The sequence below is a fragment of the Muscardinus avellanarius genome (assembly GCF_963383645.1).
Source record: "Muscardinus avellanarius genome assembly, chromosome: 12".
In the NCBI taxonomy this organism is placed as follows: domain Eukaryota; kingdom Metazoa; phylum Chordata; class Mammalia; order Rodentia; family Gliridae; genus Muscardinus; species Muscardinus avellanarius.
The window spans coordinates 75,662,947-75,688,120 of record NC_137798.1 but is presented as its reverse complement, the minus strand read 5'-3'; the positions used below and the strand labels follow the sequence as shown (position 1 = coordinate 75,688,120).

The following is a 25,174-nucleotide window of genomic DNA, read 5'->3' as shown; positions in this document are numbered from 1 at the left end:
TTTTTTATTATAGAATACTTTATTAGTTTTTCTCATCAAACCCATATAGATAAGACCTTACATATTTAATACAGTGCTTAGACTGCATGATTTTAAGGAGATGGGGTTAATGCTGCTTGAAGAAAAACTAGAGAAATTCAAAACCAGAGAAGAGAGGGATTATTTATTATTATGATTATGATTATTATTACTATTTTTTTGCAGTACTGGGGATGAAACCCAGGGGTTATTCTACTTCTAAGCTACACCCACGGCCCTATTTTTTATTCTTTATCTTGAAACAGGGTCTCATTGAGTTCAAAGCGCCTTACTAAGTAGCTGAGGCTGTCCACGAACCACAATTCTCCTGTTCAGCCTCCCAAATGCTGGGATTACAAGTGTGCGCCACCACAACAGGCTGAGAGGAATTATTTATCTTTATTTTTAATTTTTGGGGTACCGGGGATGGAATCCAGGGGCATTCTACCTCTGAGCTACACCCTAGCCCTATTTTTTATTCTTTTATTTTGAAATAGGGTCTCACTGAGTTGCAAAGGGCCTAAGTAGTAGCTGAGGCTGTCCGCGAACTGCGATCCTCCTGTCTCAGCTTCCTAAATGCTTGGATTACAAGTGTGCACCACCATGCCTGGCAGAGAAGGATTACATAGCTGAAGAAAATACTACTAGTAATTTTCTTCTACAGGGAATGCAATGAGTAGACTGTATTCCAGGCTGACCTGATTCTAATAAATTCTTTGAAGAGACTGGGGACACCTATGTTTGGAAATTAACTTTTTGAATATATAGTGCATTAACAATCAGAAGGACTTCCTAAATTATGCCCATGACCTCAGCAATGTCTATGAGAAGGGTTCTTAAGTTTATATGATAAAGTCCTGCTTCTGAACTGAGTAGACAGTAAGTAGCCAGAGAAGGGATGTCAGCATATTATGATTCCCTCTACTCCCCCACAAAGTAAGTCCAAAGATTTGAGAACAGTATGCAAAGTATCTTAGATATATTTTATTTATGTACATAAAAACTGCTTATCATATGACTTGAAGAAGAACTGTTAAACTTTGAAGTCCCCCATTTCCAGATGTTGTTTGCTCATCTTTTTTCTGAATCTCTTATGAGGTTATTTTATCATCATTATTCCTTTAAAAATATGCTAGTGTGATCCTATTTCAAAATAAAAATGAGATGTAGGATGTAGTTCTGTGGTAGAGCACTCCTGGGGTCAATCCCCAGTACCATAAACTAAATAAACAAACAAAATGTTATTCTGCTCTGTTTATGTTGCACGGCTCGTATAAAAGCTAATAAAAGGATACTATTATTTTTACTAATGAAATAAAGGAAAAAGATGCTGATGATAGTTACCTTAGAGCAATTGGAAAGTAAGGACTAAACCATGTGCTTAATATGAAAATAGCCATTGTGCACGTCTCAGACCACAATGAAGGAAACCGTTGTCATGGTGCCTCACTATGCTCCCTAGTAGTAAGTAAATAGAATGCTGGTGGTTCAATTATACAGGCTTTTGATTAGAAAGCAATGGCAGTGGCAGGAATTAATTCTGGAACCACAAGCCTTGGTACCGTTGTTATGTAACACGGAGTCTGACCAGGGGTATGACACCAGAGGAAAGTAGTAGTTGCTAAAGTCTGCAACTTATCTTACCTTTAGGATAAAATAAATTGCCCTAATGTGTGGGTGAGGCACCATCTGAATTAAAATCACTGCGGGTGACTCATGTTTTACATCCCTGGTCTAGATTTACTAAATTAGAATTTCTCAGGTGAGGACCACCATCTGTAGTTTTATAAGTTCCTAACATCATTTTATCTACAGTAACATCTCAAAGTAAGTGGTCTAAAAAGACATACACTATCCAATACAGAAGCCACTAGGTAGATAAGCTATTATATTTAAATTAATTAAAATTAAGAAAAATTTAAAGTTTAGTTCGTAATTATACTTGGCCACATTTTAAGTACTTAATGCCACATGATATCAGACACCACAGGGTACGTCCATTATACAGAAAGTTCTATTAGACAGAACTGGTCAAGACTTTGTGGTTTAGGGCAAAGATATTTAATTATTCTTAAGTTTGGTGGGAAAGCCTTAAGAAGAATATTTTGTACAGTAAGCCTAAAATTTGAATTTCTACACATGCCTGTGCAAGTACAAGAGGGAGGGTTGCTACCTGGGCAGTAAGACTGGGACTCTACAAAAGATATGGTGGGGGCAGGGGCCGGGGCTTACTTTCTATGCCTTTTTTGGCAGTTAGTTTGGCCTAATCATAATGACCTAGAAGGTTCTCTAATTCAGAAGATCAGAAGAGGAGGCTCAATATCATGATAACTAACAGGGAGAGTCTTCCTATCTTTGGGAAAAACTTGGGACTGCAAATGAAATAAAACAACCTTACTAGCTGGGCGTGGTGACGCACACTTGTAATCCCAGCATTTGGGAGGCTGAGACAGGTGGATCGTGGTTCGCGGACAGCCTCAGCTACTTAATGAGGCCCTTTGCAACTCAGCGAGACCCTGTTTCAAATATAAAGAATAAAAAATCAGGCTGTGGGTGTAGCTCGGAGGTAGAATGCCCCTGGGTCCCATCCTTGATACCACAAAACAAAACACCTTACCTTTGCTCTCCGGGAAGAGCAGTATTCTATCCAATTGAGGTAAATCACACAGAAACTCTCCCTGGATATGCCTGCTAGCCGATGGTCATAGTCTTCATCAATATTTGGATTGAATGTTGGGTCCACATCAACATAATTTCGATCTGCACACAGCCGTAGTCCTTCCTGCATTGTTTCATTAGCTAGCCATTCCTCTAACTTAGAGGAAGTTGTAACATAATAAATGATACCCTAGCATGTAAAAGACAGGAAAAGAATTCAGGTAAATTGCAATTTGAATAAACTCCAATTCCTCAGTGAAGTAATTTTCAATTGTTTCCTCAGATAATATAACTCAAAATTCTTTCTTTCTTTTCTTTGGTACTGTGAACTAAACCCAGGGATATTCTATCTCTAGGCTACACCCCCATCTATATTTTATTTTTTATTTTGAAACAGGGCCTTGCTAAATTGCTGAGGATCTCATATATTGCTGAAGCTGGTCTGGAATCTGTAATCTTCCTGTCTCAATCTCCTCAATACTGGGTTTATAGGCATGTGCCACCATGACTGGTTTTGATGTATACACTTTTTTTTTTTTTTTTTTTTTTGCAGGTCTGAGGATGGAACCCATGGGCATTCAACCTCTGAGCCCTATGTTTTATTCTTTAATTTGAAACAGGGTCTCACTAAGTTGCAGAGGGCCTCACTAAGTAGCTGAGGCTGTCTGCAAACCATGATCCTCCAATCTCAGCCTTCTGAATACTGGGATTACAAGTGTGCACCAGCATGACCAGCTTGATGTATACACTTTTAAGAATGCCATTAATATATATTGCAGGCTTTCCTGGATGAAAAAACATTTAATCTTTAAAATCACAACCATAAAATCAGCAAGGCAACTTGTAGCCTATTGATTTTAGTGTTCTTAAATTTTTAGTATTTTTAAAGAGGTGAAAAACATTTATTGCATTTACTTTAAAAGTTTTCTCATCTTAGGTATCTCCTGATCTTGCAATAGTTTTATTCAGTTTGCTGAACACAATGCTGCAAATTAGTGGGTTAACAACAAGGATTGAAGAGTCAGACATGCCTGAGTTTTAAACCCCAACTCTAGATGGGTGTAGTGGCATGCTTGTAATCCCAGTATTTGGGAGGCCGAGACAGAAGGATGACAAGTTTATAGCCAGCCTCAGCTACGTAATGAGGCCCTCCACAACTTAGTGAGACCCTATTTCAAAATAAAAAAGTTAGCTGGGCGTGGTGGCGCATGCTTGTAATCCCTACGCTTGGGAGGCAGAGACAGGAGGATCGTGCTGGTTCAAAGCTAGCCTCGCTGGCTTAAGAGACCCTGTTTCCAAATAAAAAAAAATACAAAATAGGGCTAGGAGTATAGCCCGGAGAAGGTTTCCAGGAACCCCAGTACCACCAATAAATAAATAAATAAATAAAAATGTTTAAACAATAGAGCTGGGGTATAGGTCAGAGGTACAATACCCTGGGTTCAACTCTCAATATCAGACAAAATAAAAAATCCGAACACTACTAAAGGATCTTGAACAAGTTAACTTCTGATTCTCAAGTTGTTTATTTATAGAGAAGTAACACTTCAAGAAGATATATGTATATGCACGTCATATGCGCAAATATTCCTCAGCACAGTGCCTAAAACACAAGCTATGAATGCTATTATTATTAATGAATAACTGGAATAAGTTTCACGAAAGAAAAAATAGTGAGACCTTTATAGGTATATTTTTACTGACTTTTCTGGATACTAGAGAATTTAAATGACTACTTAGAAACAAAGCACATGCTTAAAACGTGTGCATATGTATGTGTTCTTTCCCAGAAATGCTTTGGTTATCCAAAGATCAGGCTTAGAACATAGTCTTACCTTGACATAGTAAGTAGTGAGCACTTTCCGAAGATCAAAGACTTGAAGCATAGAAGCAGCACTATTATCAGTGATGCTATAACCCTCCAGAATATATTTAGTGACTATCACTTCCCAGGCTAGCCAGCGTTGGCTGAATGCAGCATTAAACGAAAGCACATGAGGAATATGGCCAGGTTCACAACAGCAAAATCCTTCATCTTCTTCTACACCTTCAGTAATGGCCTCCACTTCCCGCTGTTGACAATAGGTACCTTAAAATGGAGGGGGCGGGGGAGTAGAAGAGACCATTACAACGAAGGAGAAAACAGAAAGCGGGAAAAATAAATGCCTGAAGGACATAGAAATTTAGAAAGATGTCCCGTTTTACAGCAACTGAAAGTATATGATTGATCTGCCTTAGAATATTTACTAACAAATTATAGCAAACTCCAGCAACTCGGCATACTATATGTTCATCTCCTGCAGAATCACAATATGAATTAACACACTAAAGGTTTTGGGAATTTGTATATACTAAAGTAACTTCTTTAATTAAGACTCATGGGTTTCCCTTCAAGTATGTTTACAATTGCATCAGTAGCAAATGAAACACAAATGAGTAAAGGTATATCTCTGGCAGATTTGAGTTAATTCAAAAAAAGAACAGTGAAGTTGAGCTTGGTGGTGCATATCTATAATCCCAGCTACTCAGAGGAAGGTGAGGCAGGAGGACTGCAAGTTCAAGGCCAGTCTGAGAGACTTAGTGAGACCCTGTCTCAAAATACAAAACAAAACAAAACAAAAACAATGGTAAGGGAGGCTGGAGATATAGCTTAGTGGTAGGGCACTTGCTTAGCATGTGCGAACCCCCTGGGTTTTATCCCCAGCAATGCAAAAAACACAACAACAACAAAGAATGAGAACTGGACTGTCCTGGCAGAGAAGTACAGCTGGACATGAAGAACTCAGAAGAATCTGAGCCCCATTTGGCAGAATCATGTCCATGTTTCAAGCAGAAATACTAATATATATATATATATATATATATATATATATATATATATATATATATATATATATATGATATACTTGGCCATATAATTTTTATCAGCCCATTACAATTTAATATTAAATATATAATTAGATTTTTATGTTCTCAATCTCAACAAAAATTGGTAGGATTACATTATTGGCTTTTGAGGCTGATATAATTTCAATTAGGCATAAAGTCTGATTATTCTGTGCAAGCAAACAAATCTTTGAAGTTACATTCTTTTATACATTATAGTCACCAAATAGGCATTCTTTGTATTAGTATTATTGAGGTTAAAATACAAAGTGATTAGGTAAAAAATTAGATACAGAGCAATCAAGTACTAGCAAAACATCACCTTTTCCAGTAATGTTAATTTTTGTTTTGTGGTTCTTCTTGCATGTAATTCGTAAATTTCTTATATTATGGGAAGACTACAAAGTGACTATGCTGTTTCAAAAACAAAAAAATAAAATAGGGCTGGAAGTGAAGCTTAGAGATAAAATGCCAGTGGGTTTAATCCTGAGTACTATTAAGAGAGAGTAAAAAGTGAAAAGAATCCAATGAATATAACAAATTTTTGACATGTAAAGTTAGATTTTGAAAATTGTTCTTGGTAGAAAATACACAAAAGTTAACATGGTAGAAGTTATAATTAAATTTTTTTAGTATAGAGAATTTACTGATTAATATCTCAAATTTATACCTAAGATTTACATGGAAAAGCACATTAAGAATATTGGAAAATAAAAATGAAAATTATAAAAGTACAAATGGATTTAATCAAGAATGATAAAGAGCCGGGTGTGGTGGTGCAAATTTGTAATTCCCGCGCTTGGGAGGCAGAGACAGGAGGATTGCGCAGGTTTGAAGACAGCCTTGCTGGCTTAAGAGACCCTGTTTCCAAATAAAAATATAAAATATAGGTATCTGGGAGTGTAGCCCAGAGATAGAAGGGTTTCCAGTAACCCCAGTACCACCGGAAAAAAAAAAAAAAAAGATAAAGAATAGGTCAAGTCGGGCGTGGTAGCACACGCTTGTAATTCCAGCATTCGGGAGGCTGAGACTGGAGGATCGTGGTTCTTGGACAGCCTCAGCAACTTAGTGAGGCCCTCCGCAACTCAGTGAGACTCAGTTTCAAATTAAAGAATAAAAAATTGGGTAGGGGGTGTAGCTCGGAGGTCAAATGCCTCTGGGTTCCACCCCCAGACCCGCAAAAAACAAACAAACAAAAAAAGACTAGGTCAAGAAATTTATTAAATACTGATTAAAACTAAGCAACCATAATAGACAAATGGAGTATTATCTCAGAAAAAATATACAAAATACTCAACAGATCCAAATATCTGCCTGGCAAGATGCTGACACTCTGAGATAACATTTGGGGTGGAGGAGAGGTGGATGGGACAAAGAATGACACTATAAAGGAAGAAAAATAACCAACGATCACATCAAATTTGAGTAAGAATATAATCATACCCCATGAAAGTTGTGGGATTTGAAGAAAAAAAAAGGCTAACAATACAGGTATTATATACTAATTGCTGTGTATAATAGGTGCTGATACAAAATGATGTCAGATTCTTGACCTGGAGAAGTCTATACACTAGAGTAAAGGTTTGCCAACTTCAACATTGGGATAAATCCAAGCTAAGGATATTTTATTTATTATTAAACAATTCTTAAAAACAAAACAATAGCAACGAGGAACATGCAAACAGAGAATATGCATAAAACCTAAAATATTTACTATCTGACTCCTAATAGAAAAAGTTTGCCAAAACCAGGGTTGGAGAATAAACTTTAAACAAGTAAGCATGAATAAATATAAGATTATACCTGTGCTAAGTACTAAGAAAGTAAAAACAGAATAAAATAAGAGATAATCATGTGGGACAGGTGGTTCTCCAGGAAACTGGCGTTATGGGTAATCCTTAAAGACAATTAAGGAGCTGGGGGTGGTGGCGCATGCTTGTAATCCTAGTACTTGGGAGGCTGAGACAGGAGGATCGCAGGTTCGAAGCCAGCCTCAAAAGCTTAGTGAGTCTCTCAGCAACTTAGTGAAACAACTTATTGTTTCCAAATAAAATATAAAATAGATCTGGAGGTACAGAATGAAGGTAGAAGGCCCCTGGGTTCCAACCCCAGTACCACACACACACACACACACACACACACACACACACACACACACACACACAAAATAGATAATAAAGGAGTTATCCAGGTGAGTTTGTTTGTAGGTATGATATTTTATTTTATTATTATTGTTATTCTGTTGTGGTGCTGGGGATCAAACCCAGGGCCTTGTGCATTCTAGGCAAATGCTCTACCTCTGAGCTGTGGCCCAGCACAGGGGTGGGTTATTTTAAAGTGCAACAGGTAGTCACTGAAAACTTTCAAGCACTGTAGTGACATGATTAAATCTGCCTTAAAAACAACAAACACAATGTCTTAATGAATGTCCAGTATCCCTTACTATTCAAACCTAGTCCTGTGTTCAGATAGTGAGGTATACTGTGTTTCCAAATTAGATTTGAGTTTTTTTTTTTTTTTTTTTTTTTTTGGTGGTACTGGGGTTCCTGGAAGCCCTTCTACCTCCGGGCTACACTCCCAGACCTATTTTTGCATTTTTTTTTTTTAATTTGGAAACAGGGTCTCCTAAGCCAGCACGCGGGGCTAGCTTCGAACCTGCGCGATCCTCCTGTCTCTGCCTCCCAAGCACGGGGATAACAAGCGTGCGCCACCACGCCCGGCTAGATTTGAGTTTTAATTGGCAAATTAATAATTAGATCTTGGATAGCAAATAATTTATTCAAACATTTATTTGAATTTACTCAGTAGCAGAGAGTGAAAGTTTGGAGAATGAAAATTTGGGTTGATTATTTGATTTAGAGGCTTATCGATCAGTATGGTAAAATGAGCAAATATTAAGAAAGACCTCTTTCCACTTCACACAAGTAGAAAGAAATTCTGGGAGCAACAGCCTCCTTCATGCATATTTGTGGTTTTTTTAAAAATTAAGTTAAAAAACGAAGCTGAAATATTTCAGGTGCAAAAAATTTAAAAGGAAGTCAAAAGTACCAGGAGTGGCAGGTGAGGTGATGAGGACAGAGTGATTTTTGAATGAGGTTTTGGGGGTAAAACTTGAGAGTAGCAGAACTAAGGTCCTAGGCACCAATGGAGAGGCAGAGTCAAATATTCAAAAAGGCAGAAAAGGAGATTTTAAGAAAAAAGGGGGGTAAAGATTACATATGAACAATAAAAATCAACATTTATCACATTGTTATATTAATACTTGTTTCTAGTAAACAGTAGCTTCTAGAGAAGGACTTGCTCCTCCAAAATAGATTCTCCATGCTAAAACACAAGCCTTCTGATTCAACATTAGGATAAAAATAAGTCCACCTAGTAAAATCTGAACTAGTCAAATGCTTTATTTTTTTTTCTATTCCAAACTAAAAACACTACAAAGAACTTCTTAGAATAGATGAAAAATTCTCAGTAAATGCTCAAGTCCAAATGTTCCCTAGACAAGAAAGATATTCAACAACAAAACTTGACAAGTTCCTTCCCTAAAATGTGAGAGTTAGGGAGAAATGGGTCATAGGAGGAACTCTAGATGAAAAAGGAAATCCTATAGAGGAGCAAACAAGGCAACCTAAAGGAGGAGAAAGGAGGGGGGAAGAGGAAAATCTCTAAAACACACAATGTACTTAAACATATTGAAGTCAACCACTAAACCAAGTAAGGGAAGGAGGGACGGGGAGGGAATGGGGTGGGAATTGGGTAGGGGTTAAATCAGTGATGTGTACATGTTTGTACACACAAGTTTCTTTACCCCAATATGATGTATGAACATAATGCACCAATAAAAAATTTTAAAAAAGAAATAATGCTAAAAAAAAAACTTGACAAGTTCCTACTTGTGCTTATGTTATTCAACTTAAAGAAGTTGGTAACACCAAGTTGATATGCTCCTGAATATATGGGTTTTTATGTAAAAATGGCTTCAATTGTCAACACATATAATTGAAGAGGGCTGATAAGAGGGAGAAATGAGAGTAACTACTTAATAGGTATGGGGTTTTATTTTGGAGTAAAGACATACTTTGGAACTAGACAGAGGTGGCCGCACAACATTGTGAATGTAATAAACACCACTGACTTCTTTATTTTAATTTTAAGCCATGTGTAGTGGTGTATACCTGTAATCCCAGTACTTAGGAGCCCGAGACAAGAGGATTACAGGTTCAAGGCCAGTCTCAGCCACTTATAGAGGCCCTCTGAAATTTGTGAGACCCTGTTTTAAAATAAAAAACAAAATAAGGCTGGGGGTATAGCTTAGAGGTAGCATGCCCCGGGTTCAATCCCAGGAACAAGATGAAATAATAATAACATTATTATTATTATTATTATTATTATTTTAGCCAACATAAATTTTACTTCAATTATAATAGCATGGTGCCTTTCTGAACATAATTCAGTCAACTGGTCACAGCAGGGCCTAGCAAGAGACCACACACAGAACAAAACAAGTTTTATATCTTCAGGAAACAAGACAAATGCATACCAGTGCATCAATTTTACATATACTGCCACAAGGCAAACATGACTCTTCTATGATATGAAATGATGGAGGGCATCTAATAATTACTCTTCAACAACGTTCTCATCCCACAATTCTGAAGATCTAATTTTATGACAAATTTTGAGATAGAAACATATAAAACTTAGATATCACAGAAATACACTATAAAAATAAAAGGTAAATGAGTGACCTACCTCTGAATTCAAGTCCCCGGAGCTGGAAAGTGACTAGACCATTGCCTATCTCTATAAGATGCACTAAGGCATTGAGATAGTCAGAGGCAAGGATGAAACAGTCCCCAGTACTGTAGTTTCCCCACCGTCCTAGTAGCAAATCACCACAGAGGCTGTGTTGTAGGGATCTGGTTAAATGTTCATAAAAGATGGAATTCAGATTATTGTCATCTGATCCTATAAGAAAGGATAAAACAAAATAAAGCACTAAAGTTTCCATTATATCAACAAACAAGATTGTTAAGAATATTAAAACTAATTTCCAGTTCAGGCTGTATTTGTATTTTTTGACAAAAATAATATTCATACCCTTACAATTTCTACATAGCAATGAAACATAGGATAATGAGAAAGCTTTTAGAACTGAGAGTTTGAAGTCACTTAGTCTCTCTGAGGGTTCCCATCCATATAACATGTTTTTTGTTGTTGTTGTTGTTTTCAGTACTGGGGATGGAACCCAGGGGCATTTTTACCTCTGAGGTACACCTCCAGCCCTATTTTTTATTCTTAATTTTGAAACAGGGTCTCACTGATTTGCAGAGGGCCTCACTAAGTAGCTGAGGCTGTCCACGAACTATGATCCTCCTGTCTCTGCCTCCCAAATGCTGGGATTATAAGTGTGTACCACCACACATGGCTTCTAAGGACTTTTACAACTCTTTAACAGTCCATAATTTATAACTCATGGGCTGTTACTGCTATTTAATGAAAGATGTCTTATAATTTAAAGAGAAATTAAAATGAGAAAATAATAGAGAAGAACAAATACTATGTGGGAAAGTAAGTGTGTAAAATATAAGATTTAAACAACAAGACAGTTCAAAACAAACAGAAGTTAGTAAAAAAAAAAAAAAAAAAAGACCCTGAATATCAAGATGGATGATATTAAGCAGAAATAAACTATATGTATAAATTTAGCAAGAAGGATCCTACAAAATGAAATATTATGGTTATCTTGAAAGAAAAATATTAGTATAAAACATCATCAATAAATGAGATTGCCACCATTAGAAATAATATACTCAAAGCAAATAGTTCTAAGTGGGTGTCCAAAGCATAATATTGGAGGATGGCAAAATGGTCAAAGCTTAATAATTATTTTTAAACTAGGCTAACTAAATATTAAAATAATGAAAGGGGAACCCTAGATTCTAATAGCCATAAGATGACTGTATCTAATTCTGGGCCCACCCCTTACAAAAGCATGTTGACCTGTTATGCAGAATGACACTGTCAACATCACCAGAGTTCTAGCCCTTGATTAACATATATTAGAGCTGAGATGATTAATTTTTCTACCAGTAAGTAATATCATTCATTATTATCAAATAACTAGTTTTCCTTAATTTAAAGCTACAATATGCTACAGTTAAGAATTCATCTGATTCTTATAGTGTGGTTTCTCAGACAAAGTATTTGAGGAAATGTGAGTCAACTGAATATAAATATTCCCATCAATTAGATGGTACTAACGTTTCTTTGAGTAAACACATTCACTTAAGTTCTGGTAAGTTCTGGTAATTTCTTAGTCTCTCGCAGCTGAGGCAGTCGGATTACTATTGGGCCAATAAAATGATGTTTACAAATGACAAAACTAAGAATCAGACTTCAATTAATGGTAATGCCAAAGTGTCACCCACCAAATCCCTACCTTGAATGGCCATTTCCCCCCAACAATGGATGACATATCCAAACATAATAAACTAAGGAGAATTAATATTTACTTAAATGTTTGGGGAAGAGTGCAACCAATCATATTAATGAAATGTGTATCAGTTTGGCTGCATACCCTTCAACACACTGACTAGTTTTACTTTAACTGCTTTCTTCTTTTAAATCTATGTAAAAATATCAGCATTCTTTAGATGCATTTTAAGGAAATACATATACACCAGGCTTTGGTTGGTTTATACATGCTTGTCATCCCAGCTACTCAGGAGGCTAAAGTAGGAGGATGATGAGTTTAAACCAGCCTGGGGAACATGGTACAGCCCTGCCTCAAAGGGAAAAAAGATGAGTATATAATAGAGATACTCTTAACGCACATACACTGTACTTTGCTAAATTAAAACAAATAAATATATAGAGAGAATGTATGATCTTTGATATATGAATCAAATCTTTAGGTCTAGACCTACCTCCTTACTCACAAATAAAACTATTACCTGGATTTCTATCAAGCTGAGAAGCCAATCTGGTATTTGAATGATCCACTCGTTTTGTACTGAGAAAGACAAAACAAAACATTTTTAGTAACTTTCTTCACATTTTAGAAAAATTAACAGTTAAGATTGGAGAACCAGCACAGTGACACACACCTATAATCCAAAATACTGGGGAAGCCAAGACAGGAGAATCCCAAGTTCAAGGCCAGCCTGGTCAAGATTTCTGTTACTTAGTGGACCAATATTTTCCAAGTGAATAATAAAAATGCCATAAAATTGTATATGAGTGAAAGATTCAATCAAAGCACAAGACAGGTGGATTTTGATGTAACAAAGCTCCAAAGTGCACAGATACAGTTCAAATTCCACAGTACAACTAGCTTTTAATATTCTATCTTTTCTTAAGTTTTGGTCAGAGATTTTAGTCAGAGATTAAAGAAAAATATATACAAATATTTTAGAAGTCTATTAAAAATACCTCTTTTTAACTACACATCTTAGGCCAAATTATATTTCAAGCAAAATAACATATTACAACAGATTGGATGCAAAAACAGATAAGAAAATCCATCTGTCATTCAGCAAGCCAAGAGATTGCAAAACTATAAAACAATGCCACACTTTTCACTAGTTTTTCTGGTGGGTGGAAAAATAGTTATTCAAAATAAAGAATAAAAATAGGCTGGGGGTATAGCTCAGAGGTAAAATGGTCCTGAGTTCCATTTCCAGTACCCCCCAAAATGTTATTACTATGCAATGGTTATATTCTTATTATTTTTAAATATATATTTGAAAAATGTTTAGCTTTTCTTTCTACTATAGTAAATATTGAAAGATAAAACTTATTTTAAAAAGTTATGACATTTTCAATAAATTTTAGAATTATGCTGGGCATAGGAGGCTGAGCCAGGAGGATCATAAGTTTGAAGCCAGTCTCAGTAACTTAGTGAGACCCTCAGAAACTTTGTGAGACCCTGTTTCAAAATAAAAAAAATAGGGCTGGGTATAGCTGAGCAGTAGAATTCCCCTGAGTTCAGTCCCCAGTACCAAAACCAAGCAAAAACAAACATAAATAAAAACAAATAAAAAGATTATCAAAGGGTTCTGAGACCAAAGAACTGCTATCATAGTATATGACTTTGGGCTAAAAGTTGGCCAAAAAGAATATGATATGAATAATTTTAATGAAAATGGGAAACACCATGTGTAGTTCTAAGTAAAAGACCAGAGTATAAGTTTCAAACCCACAAGTCAGTTTATTGTTTCAAAGGTGAGACTCAATTTTCCCTATATAAAAATACCAATGTATGAAAGTAGAGAAACACACATGGCCAAGGGAATTATAAATTAGTATAAGCTTTTTCTAAATTAATGGGCTAATACATGTTTAAAATGTTTATACTCTGTAACTCAGTAATTTTTTAGTAATGGTCTTAAATAAAATGGAATTCAAACAGATTACATAGAAGAATGGTTTCTAAGCATTAGACAAAATGGCTAGCACAAGGAACTAAGTCTAGGTGGGGAAAACACAATGTATGAAGACTGTCATTAAAAACTCTCTTCCTGAAAAAGCAAAGATAGCTCAGGAAACAGCCCAGTATTTCTAAGAAAAATATGAGACAACTCATTAAAACTGATGTAGTGGCTGGGCATGATGTTGTATGTCTATAATCCCAGTACTTGGGAGGATGAGACAGGAGAATCTCAGTTCAAGACCAGCCTCAGCAACTTAATGAGGCTCTCAGCAACTTAGTGAGGAATAAAAAATAAAAAATAAAGGGCTAGGAGTATAGCTTGGAGGTAGAAAGCCTCTGGTTTCAATCCCCAGTAAGCACTCTCCCTGCCAAAAAGACCTGTTATAATGATATATAGCACTGTTTAGCATAAATATTTATACTTTTTTACCAAAACGGTTTCAACAGAACAAACTATGAACCATACATAACTTCTATCAATAGTGCTTTCAGTAAAATTTTCTTATAAAAAGACAGAAATTGTCTTTCAAATTTTTACTTTACTTACTTATAGTCTCTTTCCCAGAATTTCACAGGTCGAACATATGAAGTAATGAATATTGCACTTCCCAGAAAAGGGTTTAGTGGAGTAGAGAAGAAGGCGGATACAGCAGCCTGAATAAACAACATGGCCGAATCTATGGAAAACTGGTTAAGAAACTTAATGTTCATTTGAGTGCATACACACACACACAAGGAAGAAAAAAAATTCTCACAAATATATTTAGATTACAGTAGTTAGAGAAATGATGTTTACCAGATGAACACAGAAGAGAATGTCATTGTACATCATAAGGGTATGCCAAAAGAAAGGCAAAATAAGTGCAAACTGGTAAGATGCTTTGAAGGGAACCAAATAAATATATGCTAATATGTACTTGGTATAAAATATGTCAATCTTGGGAAGAGATGCTTGAGTTTAATTCTCTAGGGTAAAACTAAAATATGCAAATACCAAGCCTGTATTTCAACATCATTGGGTCACTGTGCTTTGTTGTTATTTAGAAAATACTTTTAAGAAATGAAGAGAATAGAAATTTCAGACAGATGTTAAATTACAATTATTATGAAAAAATGTTTTGTTCATTTATTTGAATGAATACATATTTATATGCATTCTAAAGACTAAATTTCTAGATCTTAGTAACACTAATAATACTTTATATTTAAAGTACAAAAATTTATATTAGCATTATTAATTATAAAATCTTAATGCTTTCCTCATGTTCTAATGATCTGTGTACCATAGATGTTAATGCAAATTAATCTATACTGGGATAAATGTGGACTAAAAAGAGTTTGAATTTTTGATAACTTATCACACAGTAAACTAGATTATATGCCCTTGAAAAGTTTTACCTGTTAAGTCAACATTCTCATCAAGAATATGACTATCCATTCTCATAAACAAACTAGAAAGGATACGGGGCACTGCGAAGGGCTGAGCAAACGCATGGAAGGCAGATCCCCATGTGATCTGCCATGGGGCGATGTAGGTATATACAAACTGCAACTTATAAAGGAGCTCCCAAAGCTGTAGGAAGACAAGAGCACCCGTCAGTAAGAAATTTCATCAGGTAATTGAACTACAGTAAATAAAAGACCTGCAAAATGTCTTTTTCCCCAATAGAGAAAGAATGCATTGAAATTTTTACCATTTGCATAAAAGAATAAGATTTATCAACTGCCAAAACATTGAATTTATTTTTAAATAAAGATGTTATTTTTAAGTAGAGACAGTGGGTTGGCTTGTGGTTTTGCATTTCATGTAACTAAAAAAATTCTATGCCCTTTATTGGCCAATCATATTACTACTGCTACTACTACAAGCAAAACAAAGAAAGGTAGAAAAAGCAGCAAAGTAATAATAACCGTCCTAGGGGGAAGAAAAATCTAGACCCTTGTAAAGCTTAAGTAATATTTATTTTATTCTTACACACATTTCCCCCAAATTTCAGTGCTTTGGAAATTGAGTATGTTTCAGATGCAATGTCAGGAGGGAATGGGGGAAGGGCTAAATGAAAGATGTGTGTATGTATGCCTCTACCATCTTGTACTCCATTAAGATATATGACTATGGTGGCACATGCTTGTAATCCCAGCACTTGGGAGACTGAGGCAAGAGGATCACACAGGTTTGAAGCCAGCCTCAGCTACTGAGTAAGGCTCTCAGAAACTTAGTGAGACCTTGTTTCCAAAAGAGGTAGAAAAGCCCTGGGGTTCCACCCTCAGTGACACACACACACACACACACACACACACACACACACACACACACACACACACACACGATGTATGACTAAAATGCACCAATAAAAAATTTAAAAAGAAAAAAGAAATTTGAAAACAGCAGTTTTAACAGTTGTCACTAGTCACTACCTGTTTGTACAGGAATTTTGCTGTGTATACCAGACACCTGATTGTAATCCCAATTATTGTCAATAAAAACAGAACATACATTTTAATTTTACTTAACTTTGGTGTTTTTTTTTTTTTTTTTTTTTGCAGTACTGGGGATTGAATCCAGGAGCATTCTACCTCCAAGCTAGACCTCCAGCTCTATTTTTATTATTTATTGTGAAACAGGGTCTCATTAAATTATGGAGGGCCTCACTAAGTAGCTGAGACTGGCTGCAAACCTGGGATCCTCTTGTCTCAGCCTCCCAAGTACCGGGATTACAAGTATGCACACACCCAGCTTGGATCTGTTATTGCTGAACATGTCTAAAACACTGAAACGGGGATGATATGTTTGTCCAAGTCTGCTTCTGTATGTTAGGCAATGCAATATTCAACTTTCGAAAAGATCACTGAATCTTAAAATTCAAACTTCTGACTAATTTGACGCCATTGTTAGAAAAAAATAAACCTCTCCTTTTTTTGGGTGTGGGGGAATGCTGGGAATTGAACCCAGGAACATTCTACCACTGGGCTGCACCTTTAGCCTTTTTAATTTTTATTCTGAAACAGAGTCTTATAAAGTTGCTGATCCTGGCCTTGAACACAAAATCTTCGTGTCTCAGCCTTCTAAGTACTGGGATACCAGGCTGATTTACAAATGAACTTATTTAACTTCCAATTTCAAAAAAGTAACAAGAAGGAGCCGGGCATGGTGACGCACGCTTGTAATCCCAGCATTTGGGAGGCAGAGACAGGAGGATCATGGTTCAAAGACAGCCTCAGCTACTTAATGAGGCCCTTTGCAACTCAGTGAGACCCTGTTTCAAAATATAAAGAATAAAAAATAGGGCTGGGGATGTAGCTCAGAGGTAAAATGCCCCTGGGTTCCATCCCCAGTACCGCAATCAATAGATCAATCAATCAGTTAATCACAGAAATCACAAGGCTGGGCATGGTGGCACACACCTGTAATCCCAGTCATGGGAGGCTGAGGTAAGAGGATTGCAGGTCCAAGGTTAGCCTCAGCAACTTAGCAAGACCCTCAGCAACCTATTAAGACCCTGTTCCAAAACAAATAAAACAAAAGAGGGGGCTTGGGTTAAAAAAAACCCTGGGTTCAATCGCCAGTACTACAAAAAAAAAAAATCACAATTTCAATTAATTATAAAATGCAAGCCGGGCGTGGTGGCACACACTTGTAATCCTAGTATTTGGGAGGCTGAGACAGGAGGATCGCATATTCTCAGCCAGCCTCAGCTACTTAGGGAGGCCCACTACAAGTTTTGCTGTGAGAAATCACACTTCTTTATACAAACAATTCTCTAACTTTCTGGCTACCTCTTCTCATTAGTAATTATGCTGACAAAAGGAGGAAATAAATTATTAAATGCATATAAATTAGTGGCTGAATATTTATAATACTAAAATAGTTTAGAGGGTATTATCACAATATTGAAACTGACTGTCACTAAAGCCGAGTTTGGGTTAATGACTTTCCGTCTTTACTGTCCTCCGAGGGTTATACCCGCCATCAGAATTACTGTCAGTCTCTTAGGCCATTCGCCACACCTTCAGGCTCTCTCTTCCCAACTCCTCCCAAATGTGGCTGGCCAGGCTAACCTGCCCAAAACCGGCCTTCCGCTGTGTTTTATAGCTGTTCACTTGCTTCAGCTCTGTTACCTATCAAATGGGATGAGATATGTCAAGTACTTTTGTATGTGGGTTGGTGTTACCATGAAACCTACCACTACTTAATCTGACTGCATAGCCTATTTCATTAAAAAAGTAATGGGGTTCAGCAAATAGATCATTATTCTCCAAGGCAAAAGACCCAGGTTTTACCATGTGACTTATAAAGGGCATAAATCACCTATTTTACAGGCATGTGGTGAGTTTTAGAGGCATTCAGTCAACTACAAAGAAGCTCATTTCCAGGTTCCCTACATGGCCTCCCTGTCTTCATTCAGATAGTGGATTTCCCTCAACTAGACTGTGTCTCTCCGTCTACCTAGCAGTCCAGAACAATTCAACTATTACCACTTCTTTGTGTAGATTTATTCAAAACCACACCCCTTTTGGAAGACAGTACCTATTTAAAAATAAGTACTTATTAATGTTTCTCTAATTTTTCTATATGACTTTGATTTATCTTCTTAGCTATAGCTAGAAATGTATCTTTTATGGTGACTAGCATTGCCTAGGGATTCTAATATGCTCCAAAAAAACTGGGTGGTTGAGAAGAGATATTACTTAAAATATAACAAATCAAGTGAAATATAAGCAAAGTTCTCAGTAGCATACTGCTTAGGGAGGTAGTTTTTCAGATGGAAACACTCCTTTCAATGATAAATTACCTTGTTGAACAGTATGGACATGAAGAAGAGATCCAGCAGCATGGTCTCTGAAAAAGCTTCATAGTCAAATTTGAAAAAGAGCACAGTGAAGATGACAGTGACATACTGGTAGGTGGGGCTGCTGAAAGAGGACCGGAGCAGCTTCAAACCAGCAATGGTGACCATCAGAGCACCTAGCCTGCAACAGCAAGAAGGAACGGAAACACCGGGATGCTCACTAGCTTACAGAAAAGTCATCACCTATTTTACCACGCTTACAACATGGAATCAAGTTTAAACTTAAAAAAATGATGTTCACAGCTAAGCAAATCACATCCTGAAAAGATATGCCTACAATAACATTCTCTCTTAATGGTATGTATTGTAATTCTTATTCTTTATGCAAATAAGCATGTTTAAAAATAGGCAGCACTGTAATTCTGACATCTGGTTTCTAGTTTCTCAGTATTTCTGTTAACTTTAATGTTAATACATATTAACACATTCTACAAAATGTACCTGCACTAATGAATAGCCTATAGGATAACCATATAGGAACGGACCATCTATATCATATGGTTTAGGCAATACACAAAAACAGCCACCTCCCAGATCTGCCACCTAACATTAAAAGTAAACCTAATTCAATAAATGTCTTCTCATAAAGTATCAGTTGACAATGAGGTGTCTGGAGCAATGATTTTGCTAAGAGAAAAACAGATGTTTAAAAAGGGAAGTCAATGACAAAATTTCACAACTCACAGTGTGTTGTACTACAGAGGCATTCAATGCTTATTTTGAACTTGATCAACAACTTAAGACATTGCTTATAACTTTAAGACATTGCTTATAACTTTAAGACATTGCTTATAGAAGCCCCCAGAAGTCTTGGACTAGAAGACAACTGTACTTACTCTGTATCCAGTTTCTTTGGACTGGCAATTGTCTCTGCACTGCTACTAAGTTCATTGAGAACAATTAGTGGGTAGATGACATTTTTCTCCACAAAAAGAAGCCACACATGAAGTTTTTCAAACCACATCATAGTGGCTGCATCTAACAAGGAAATATAAGTCAAGAAAACTATGTTACCTAATGCAGAAAGTAGCCTGACAATGCGATGAGAAAGGAAAAATCTTACAAATCAAATCTAGTCCTATACACCAAATAAAAAATACAAAAAATTCAGTACTTTTTTTTTTTTTGCAGTACTGGGGACAGAACCCAGGGACATTCTACCTCCAACCAAGATGTACCCCCAGCCCTATCCAGCCCTATTTTTGATTCTTTACTTTGAAACAGGGTCTCACTGAGTTGTAAAGGGCCTCACTAAGTAGCTCAGGCTGTCTACAAACCACAATCCTCTGGTCTCAACCTCCCAAATGCTGGGATTATAAGCATGCATCACCACACCTGGCTGAAATTCAGTACTTTTTTTTTTTTTTTTTTTTGGTGGTACTGGGGTTCCTGGAAGCTACAATTCTGGGCTACACTCCCAGACCTATTTTTACTTTTTTTTTTTTTTATATATTTGGAAACAGGGTCTCCTAAGCCAGCGGCGCTGCTGGCTTCGAACCTGTCTCTGCCTCCCAAGCGCGGGGATTACAAGCGTGCGCCACCACGCCCGGCCTGAAATTCAGTACTTTAACGAATCATTATCTTTGACGAACTCTGAAACACTTATAAATGCAACTTTGACGTACATTTAGATGAGTTTCACTTTATAATTCTCGAAACCTTAGTTTCTAACTGCAACTTTTCTTTACTTATGGGTATATCTTATGGCGAAAAGATCATTATCAGGCACCTCCATACCCCAAAATAAATAAATGCTCTAAAACATATATTAGATAAAATACCTCAGAACACATATAAAAATATGACTTGAATTCACACTTCATCACCATAAATACCTAGAATAACCTAAAAGATTTAGCACATAGTTCTCCAGCTCTACCTGAAAGAAGTATCACCAGGCTTTTAGTAAGTTCTGTGAAGAATAAAGCTTTTTTCTTTCAGTTGCTAAAATAGGTAAGAAGAAAAATTTAAAAAAACTTTGTTACTATCTATAGTTTCAATAACTCAAAAATGTTGTTGGTTTAAAATATGTAAAAATCTACACTACTTAAAGATTAAAAATAAAGAATAATACAATCACTCATATTTAGTCAAAACTATTTTTTAATTTTACTGGTACACTGTAGTCATACATCTTAATGGGATACAAGCAAACTATCCATACTTATTGTCATTTATGTATAAAAGTGATGATAATTTTTTTAAAAAGTCTCATTCTGAGGTGTTTTCCTCATGCAGGAAATGGACCAGTACTGATTTTTACATAGTTTCATGCCATTGTCTACCATTAAATGAGTACATATTTTGTAAAAGATCCATACAGTACTACTGCTAAAACCTACATATTACCATTTAATTATATGCCTAGAATCCAACTGGTAACCAAAATTAAAAAAAGATGCTTAAGTAAATTACACTAAAAGGCTCGGGAAATCTGCTTTAAGAATGATAAGTTTGGCTGCCGGGCATGGTGGCACACACTCTTGTAATCCCAGTGCTTGGGAGGCAGAGACAGGAGGATTGCACAGGTTCGAAGCCAGCCTCAGCTACTGAGTGAGGCTCTCAGCAACTTAGTGAGACCCTGTTTCCAAATAAAGTATGAAACAGGTCTGGGAGTATAGCCCAGAGGTAGAAAAGCCCCTGGGTTCTACCCCACTACTAACACACACACACACACACACACACACACACACACACACACACACACGCGCGCGCGCGCACGGAATATTGAGTTTGTTATAGAATGCTTTAGAAGGCTTTAGAGCTCTCTAAAAATGTTAATTCATCTTCAAATGACTGAGAAATCTATTCTCTTTATAGCAAATCACGAGCTGAAAGAACAAGTGGGTTGAAAATGAGAAAATGATGCCTATTTAATTACTGGTATAATAAATGACATAGGTATGAACTTTTATTATTTACTAAAACAAAAATGGGACCAATGAACAAGAATTGGATACTTACACAGGAAAGAAAAGCGAGACGAAGAAGCCTGCCAAGTGGGCAGGCCTTCCAACTCTTTCTGAGTTGTTTTATCCTTTATCCCAAAATTAAGCTAAGAGCAATAATTACGAAATGTTTTTAACTCTTTTCGCTCTGATGGGATATAGTGTCTCTGACAAAAAGAACAAAAACCTTTCTTTTCTCTCTATGCCCTAAGTTAGAAAGAGTATTTCAAACGGAGGCCTTTAAAAGGGCTGGGTTGCCTGTATATGGCAAATAAACCAGATCAGGGAGAAGAATAGGGATAGAGAAAGAGGTCCTACGTGAGAGAAGTCGTCAGTGGCAGGTCTATGAAGGAAGAATTAAGTTTATTCTTTGGGAAGTTGGCCTTATAGCACTGACACTTACTCCAGAAAAAAATTAAAGCACCCTGCAAGAGATAGGATTCAATAACAGCTTCAAACCTAAAGATGAGAAACACAAGCTAAAGAGTTACCCGATAACACTTAGCACAGTCATCTATTAGCACAGCAAAGAGAAACAAATCATATATTAAGCAGGAAAGTGGTCATGGAATACTTACTTCGAACTTCATACTGATTATACTCTGCAGTCTTCAGAAGAGGGTGAGAGAAGCAGTGCCATGGTAGCTGTTTCCTAACTTGAGGCAGCACATAGTGGGTTATGAAGCCCACAGAGCCAACCAAGGCATACAACACATACTTGAGAGCAGGCTAAAGGAAAAATGAAGTGGGCACGTTAGGAGAATGGTGGTTCTCACTGTGGAACTTCTAGATTGTGGTTCCACTTTCTATTTGATAGTAGGAAATAGCACATTTAATTTTAGAAAATAAGAACTAAACACTTGTCTACAGTTAATATTTCTATCTTAAAAAGTTTTTCTGATTAAGTCAGCTATATATAATAAATGTTTAAGATATGTTAAATTATTTTCTTTGGTGCTTCATACTAGTGTACTATATGAGAGGGTGGCTGGAGTTGTACTATTTCCTGACCCAAGAATGTTCTATGTCACTCTCAGTTTAATGTATTAAAAACTGTTTTAGCTAGCAGAGACAAAAGACAAACCAAGTAGTAAAACTGTAAGCCTGAGAGAAGTGCAGAATGGGATGAAGAAAATTCCACTTTTTTGAAGAGGGTTCTTATGGATAGCTCAAGTCACAAAAGAGGGAATCAAATACCCTCTCTTCAAATATTCAAATTAACCTATTTAGCAGCACTAGAGCTTTGTGGCTATGATAGAGCCACCATTTGTACACTGATGACTGGACCTTCTTGGCCTGCAAGTGTTCAGAAATTAAGAGTTCAAAGATAATGTCTAAAATGTTAAATATTATTAAATAATTATGCCTCTGCTTCTAGCCAAATGGAGTAATAAGAATTTCCTATATTAAACGACCAAAACTGAATTAAATATATGGCCCAGCCCGGCATGGTGGGACACGCTTGCAATCCCAGCATTCTGAGGCTGAGACTGGAGGACAGCGGTTCACGGACAGCCTCAGCTACTTAGTGAGGCCCTCTGCAAATTAGTGAGACGCTGTTTCAAAATAAAGAATAAAAAATAGGGTGGCGGGGTGTAGCTCAGAGGTCAAATGCCCCTGGGTTCCATCCCCAGACCTGCAAAAAAAAAAAAAAAAAAAAAAAAAAAATATATATATATATATATATATATATATGTACGTACATACATACACATATATATATCACCCAATGATTTGAGATGGAGGAGATATAGGGAAATAAACCTATGAAAAAAAGGGAGTAAAGGAGCTTGTGACTGCCCAGCTCACTGTTCTGCATTTCCAGGCTGTGGTGCAGTGAGAGGAACCCACACAAAGACAGGAATTCTCTGAGATAAGCCAGTGGAGCTGAACACCTGGAGAGACCAGCTGGCAAGACTTCAACAAACGAGACAGTGTGCCAAAGAGAAAGCAACACACAGTAAGAGCTCTCCCTGCACCACAGCCTGGAAATGCAGAACAGTGAGCTGGGCACAGAATTCCAGAACAAGATTCAAAAGTCTTTCTGGAAATATCCAACACCTAATAAGGTAAAATTTATACTGCTTGGCATCCAATTAAAAACTTCTGGCTGTACAAAGAATAAGGGGAACTATGACTCACAGTGAGGGGGAAAGTATTAGTTAATGAGAACCAACATGACACATGACACAGATATTAGAGTCAGTAGATGAGAACATTAAGAGAGTTATAACTGAATTCCCAATGTTCAAAAGTCATATAGAGGTGTGGGAAACATAATAAAGGACCTAACTAAACTTCTGAAGATGGAAATTATAGATTCTTACATCAAAATATACTGGATGGACAAAACATAATGGATGGAAATAGATAGAAGATATATAATCTATATATTATATATACATAATCTATATGTCACATATATATCTTCTATATCTATATTATAAAAGAAAGACTTAGCAAAAGACACTATTTAAAATAAAACACATACTTCTGGGAAGATGGCGACGGAGAAAAGCGGGGCTTAAGAGCCCCGCTAAAAACCAATCTCTATTACCACAAAATCAGCGCCTTTCATAGCCAGAAAACACCATCAGCAGAGACACAAAAAATGTAAATACAAGGGACAGAGAAAAAGAGGGCTGGAAAAACGAGACACCAGAAAGAAACCAGACCGCAGTGCTGCGGCCAGAGCCACGGCGCGAAGTGGCGCAGACGCCATCTTCCCTTGCAGCACTAGGCCCCAGAGAGGAGGGGGACTCAAAACGGAGCTCAGAGCCAGAGAGGAGATACGCCGGCCTCACGCCCAAGGACGCAGCAGCAGCGCCATACTGCCGACAGCAGCAGCGAGCTCACCGGACGGCACCAGACCAACAAACTCAACAGCCCACCAGACTCCAGAGAGGAGCAACAGACAGCAAGCCGAGGTGAGCAGCTGCAGATCAGCCGGGAGAAATTCGGCAGATTTTTCAGCGCAGGGAGGGTCTAAAGCTCCCAGGGGCTGGGCTCAGCACATCTTGCAGGGACTCAGAGCGGAGCTCAAAAACAGAGAAGAAATACACCAGCCTCACGGCCAAGGGCATGGCAGTGGTGCCATATTGCCACCAGCGGCAGCAGCAGTGAATTCACCAAGTCCACTACAGTTCGATCAGCACACTCAACAACAGTGAGTCAAATTGCGGCCCCTAGAGGAGAAATCACAGTACTGCACTCCCAGGGACCTGAGCCAGTGAGGGAGTGGCGGTGGCAAAGATATCATACCATAGTCACAACTCCCCGCAGGAGAATGCCCAACCTGGAACCCCCCCGTGGTCTAAAGCAGCCTCGATTGACTCCCTGGGTCTGAGACTTTGTGATACAACCCAGTAAAGGAGTAGTGGTGA

The 25,174-nt window shown here is 37.1% G+C and overlaps 1 protein-coding gene across 2 annotated transcripts in view; it reads right to left on the bottom strand.

Annotated features, from left to right (window-relative positions):
- The window catches only part of PCNX1 (pecanex 1), a gene marked incomplete at both ends in the record, with an annotated part of 169,946 nt that overhangs the window by 13,807 nt on the left and 130,965 nt on the right, over positions 1 to 25,174 (bottom strand). For both annotated transcript variants that reach the window (XM_080706775.1, XM_080706776.1), the window contains 9 exons: positions 2,636 to 2,866; positions 4,512 to 4,765; positions 10,312 to 10,527; positions 12,516 to 12,574; positions 14,541 to 14,670; positions 15,458 to 15,566; positions 18,787 to 18,964; positions 19,680 to 19,821; positions 22,370 to 22,520. In XM_080706775.1, coding sequence (XP_080562901.1) covers positions 2,636 to 2,866; positions 4,512 to 4,765; positions 10,312 to 10,527; positions 12,516 to 12,574; positions 14,541 to 14,670; positions 15,458 to 15,566; positions 18,787 to 18,964; positions 19,680 to 19,821; positions 22,370 to 22,520 — 1,470 coding nt within the window. The remainder of the gene's footprint in view (positions 1 to 2,635; positions 2,867 to 4,511; positions 4,766 to 10,311; positions 10,528 to 12,515; positions 12,575 to 14,540; positions 14,671 to 15,457; positions 15,567 to 18,786; positions 18,965 to 19,679; positions 19,822 to 22,369; positions 22,521 to 25,174) is intronic.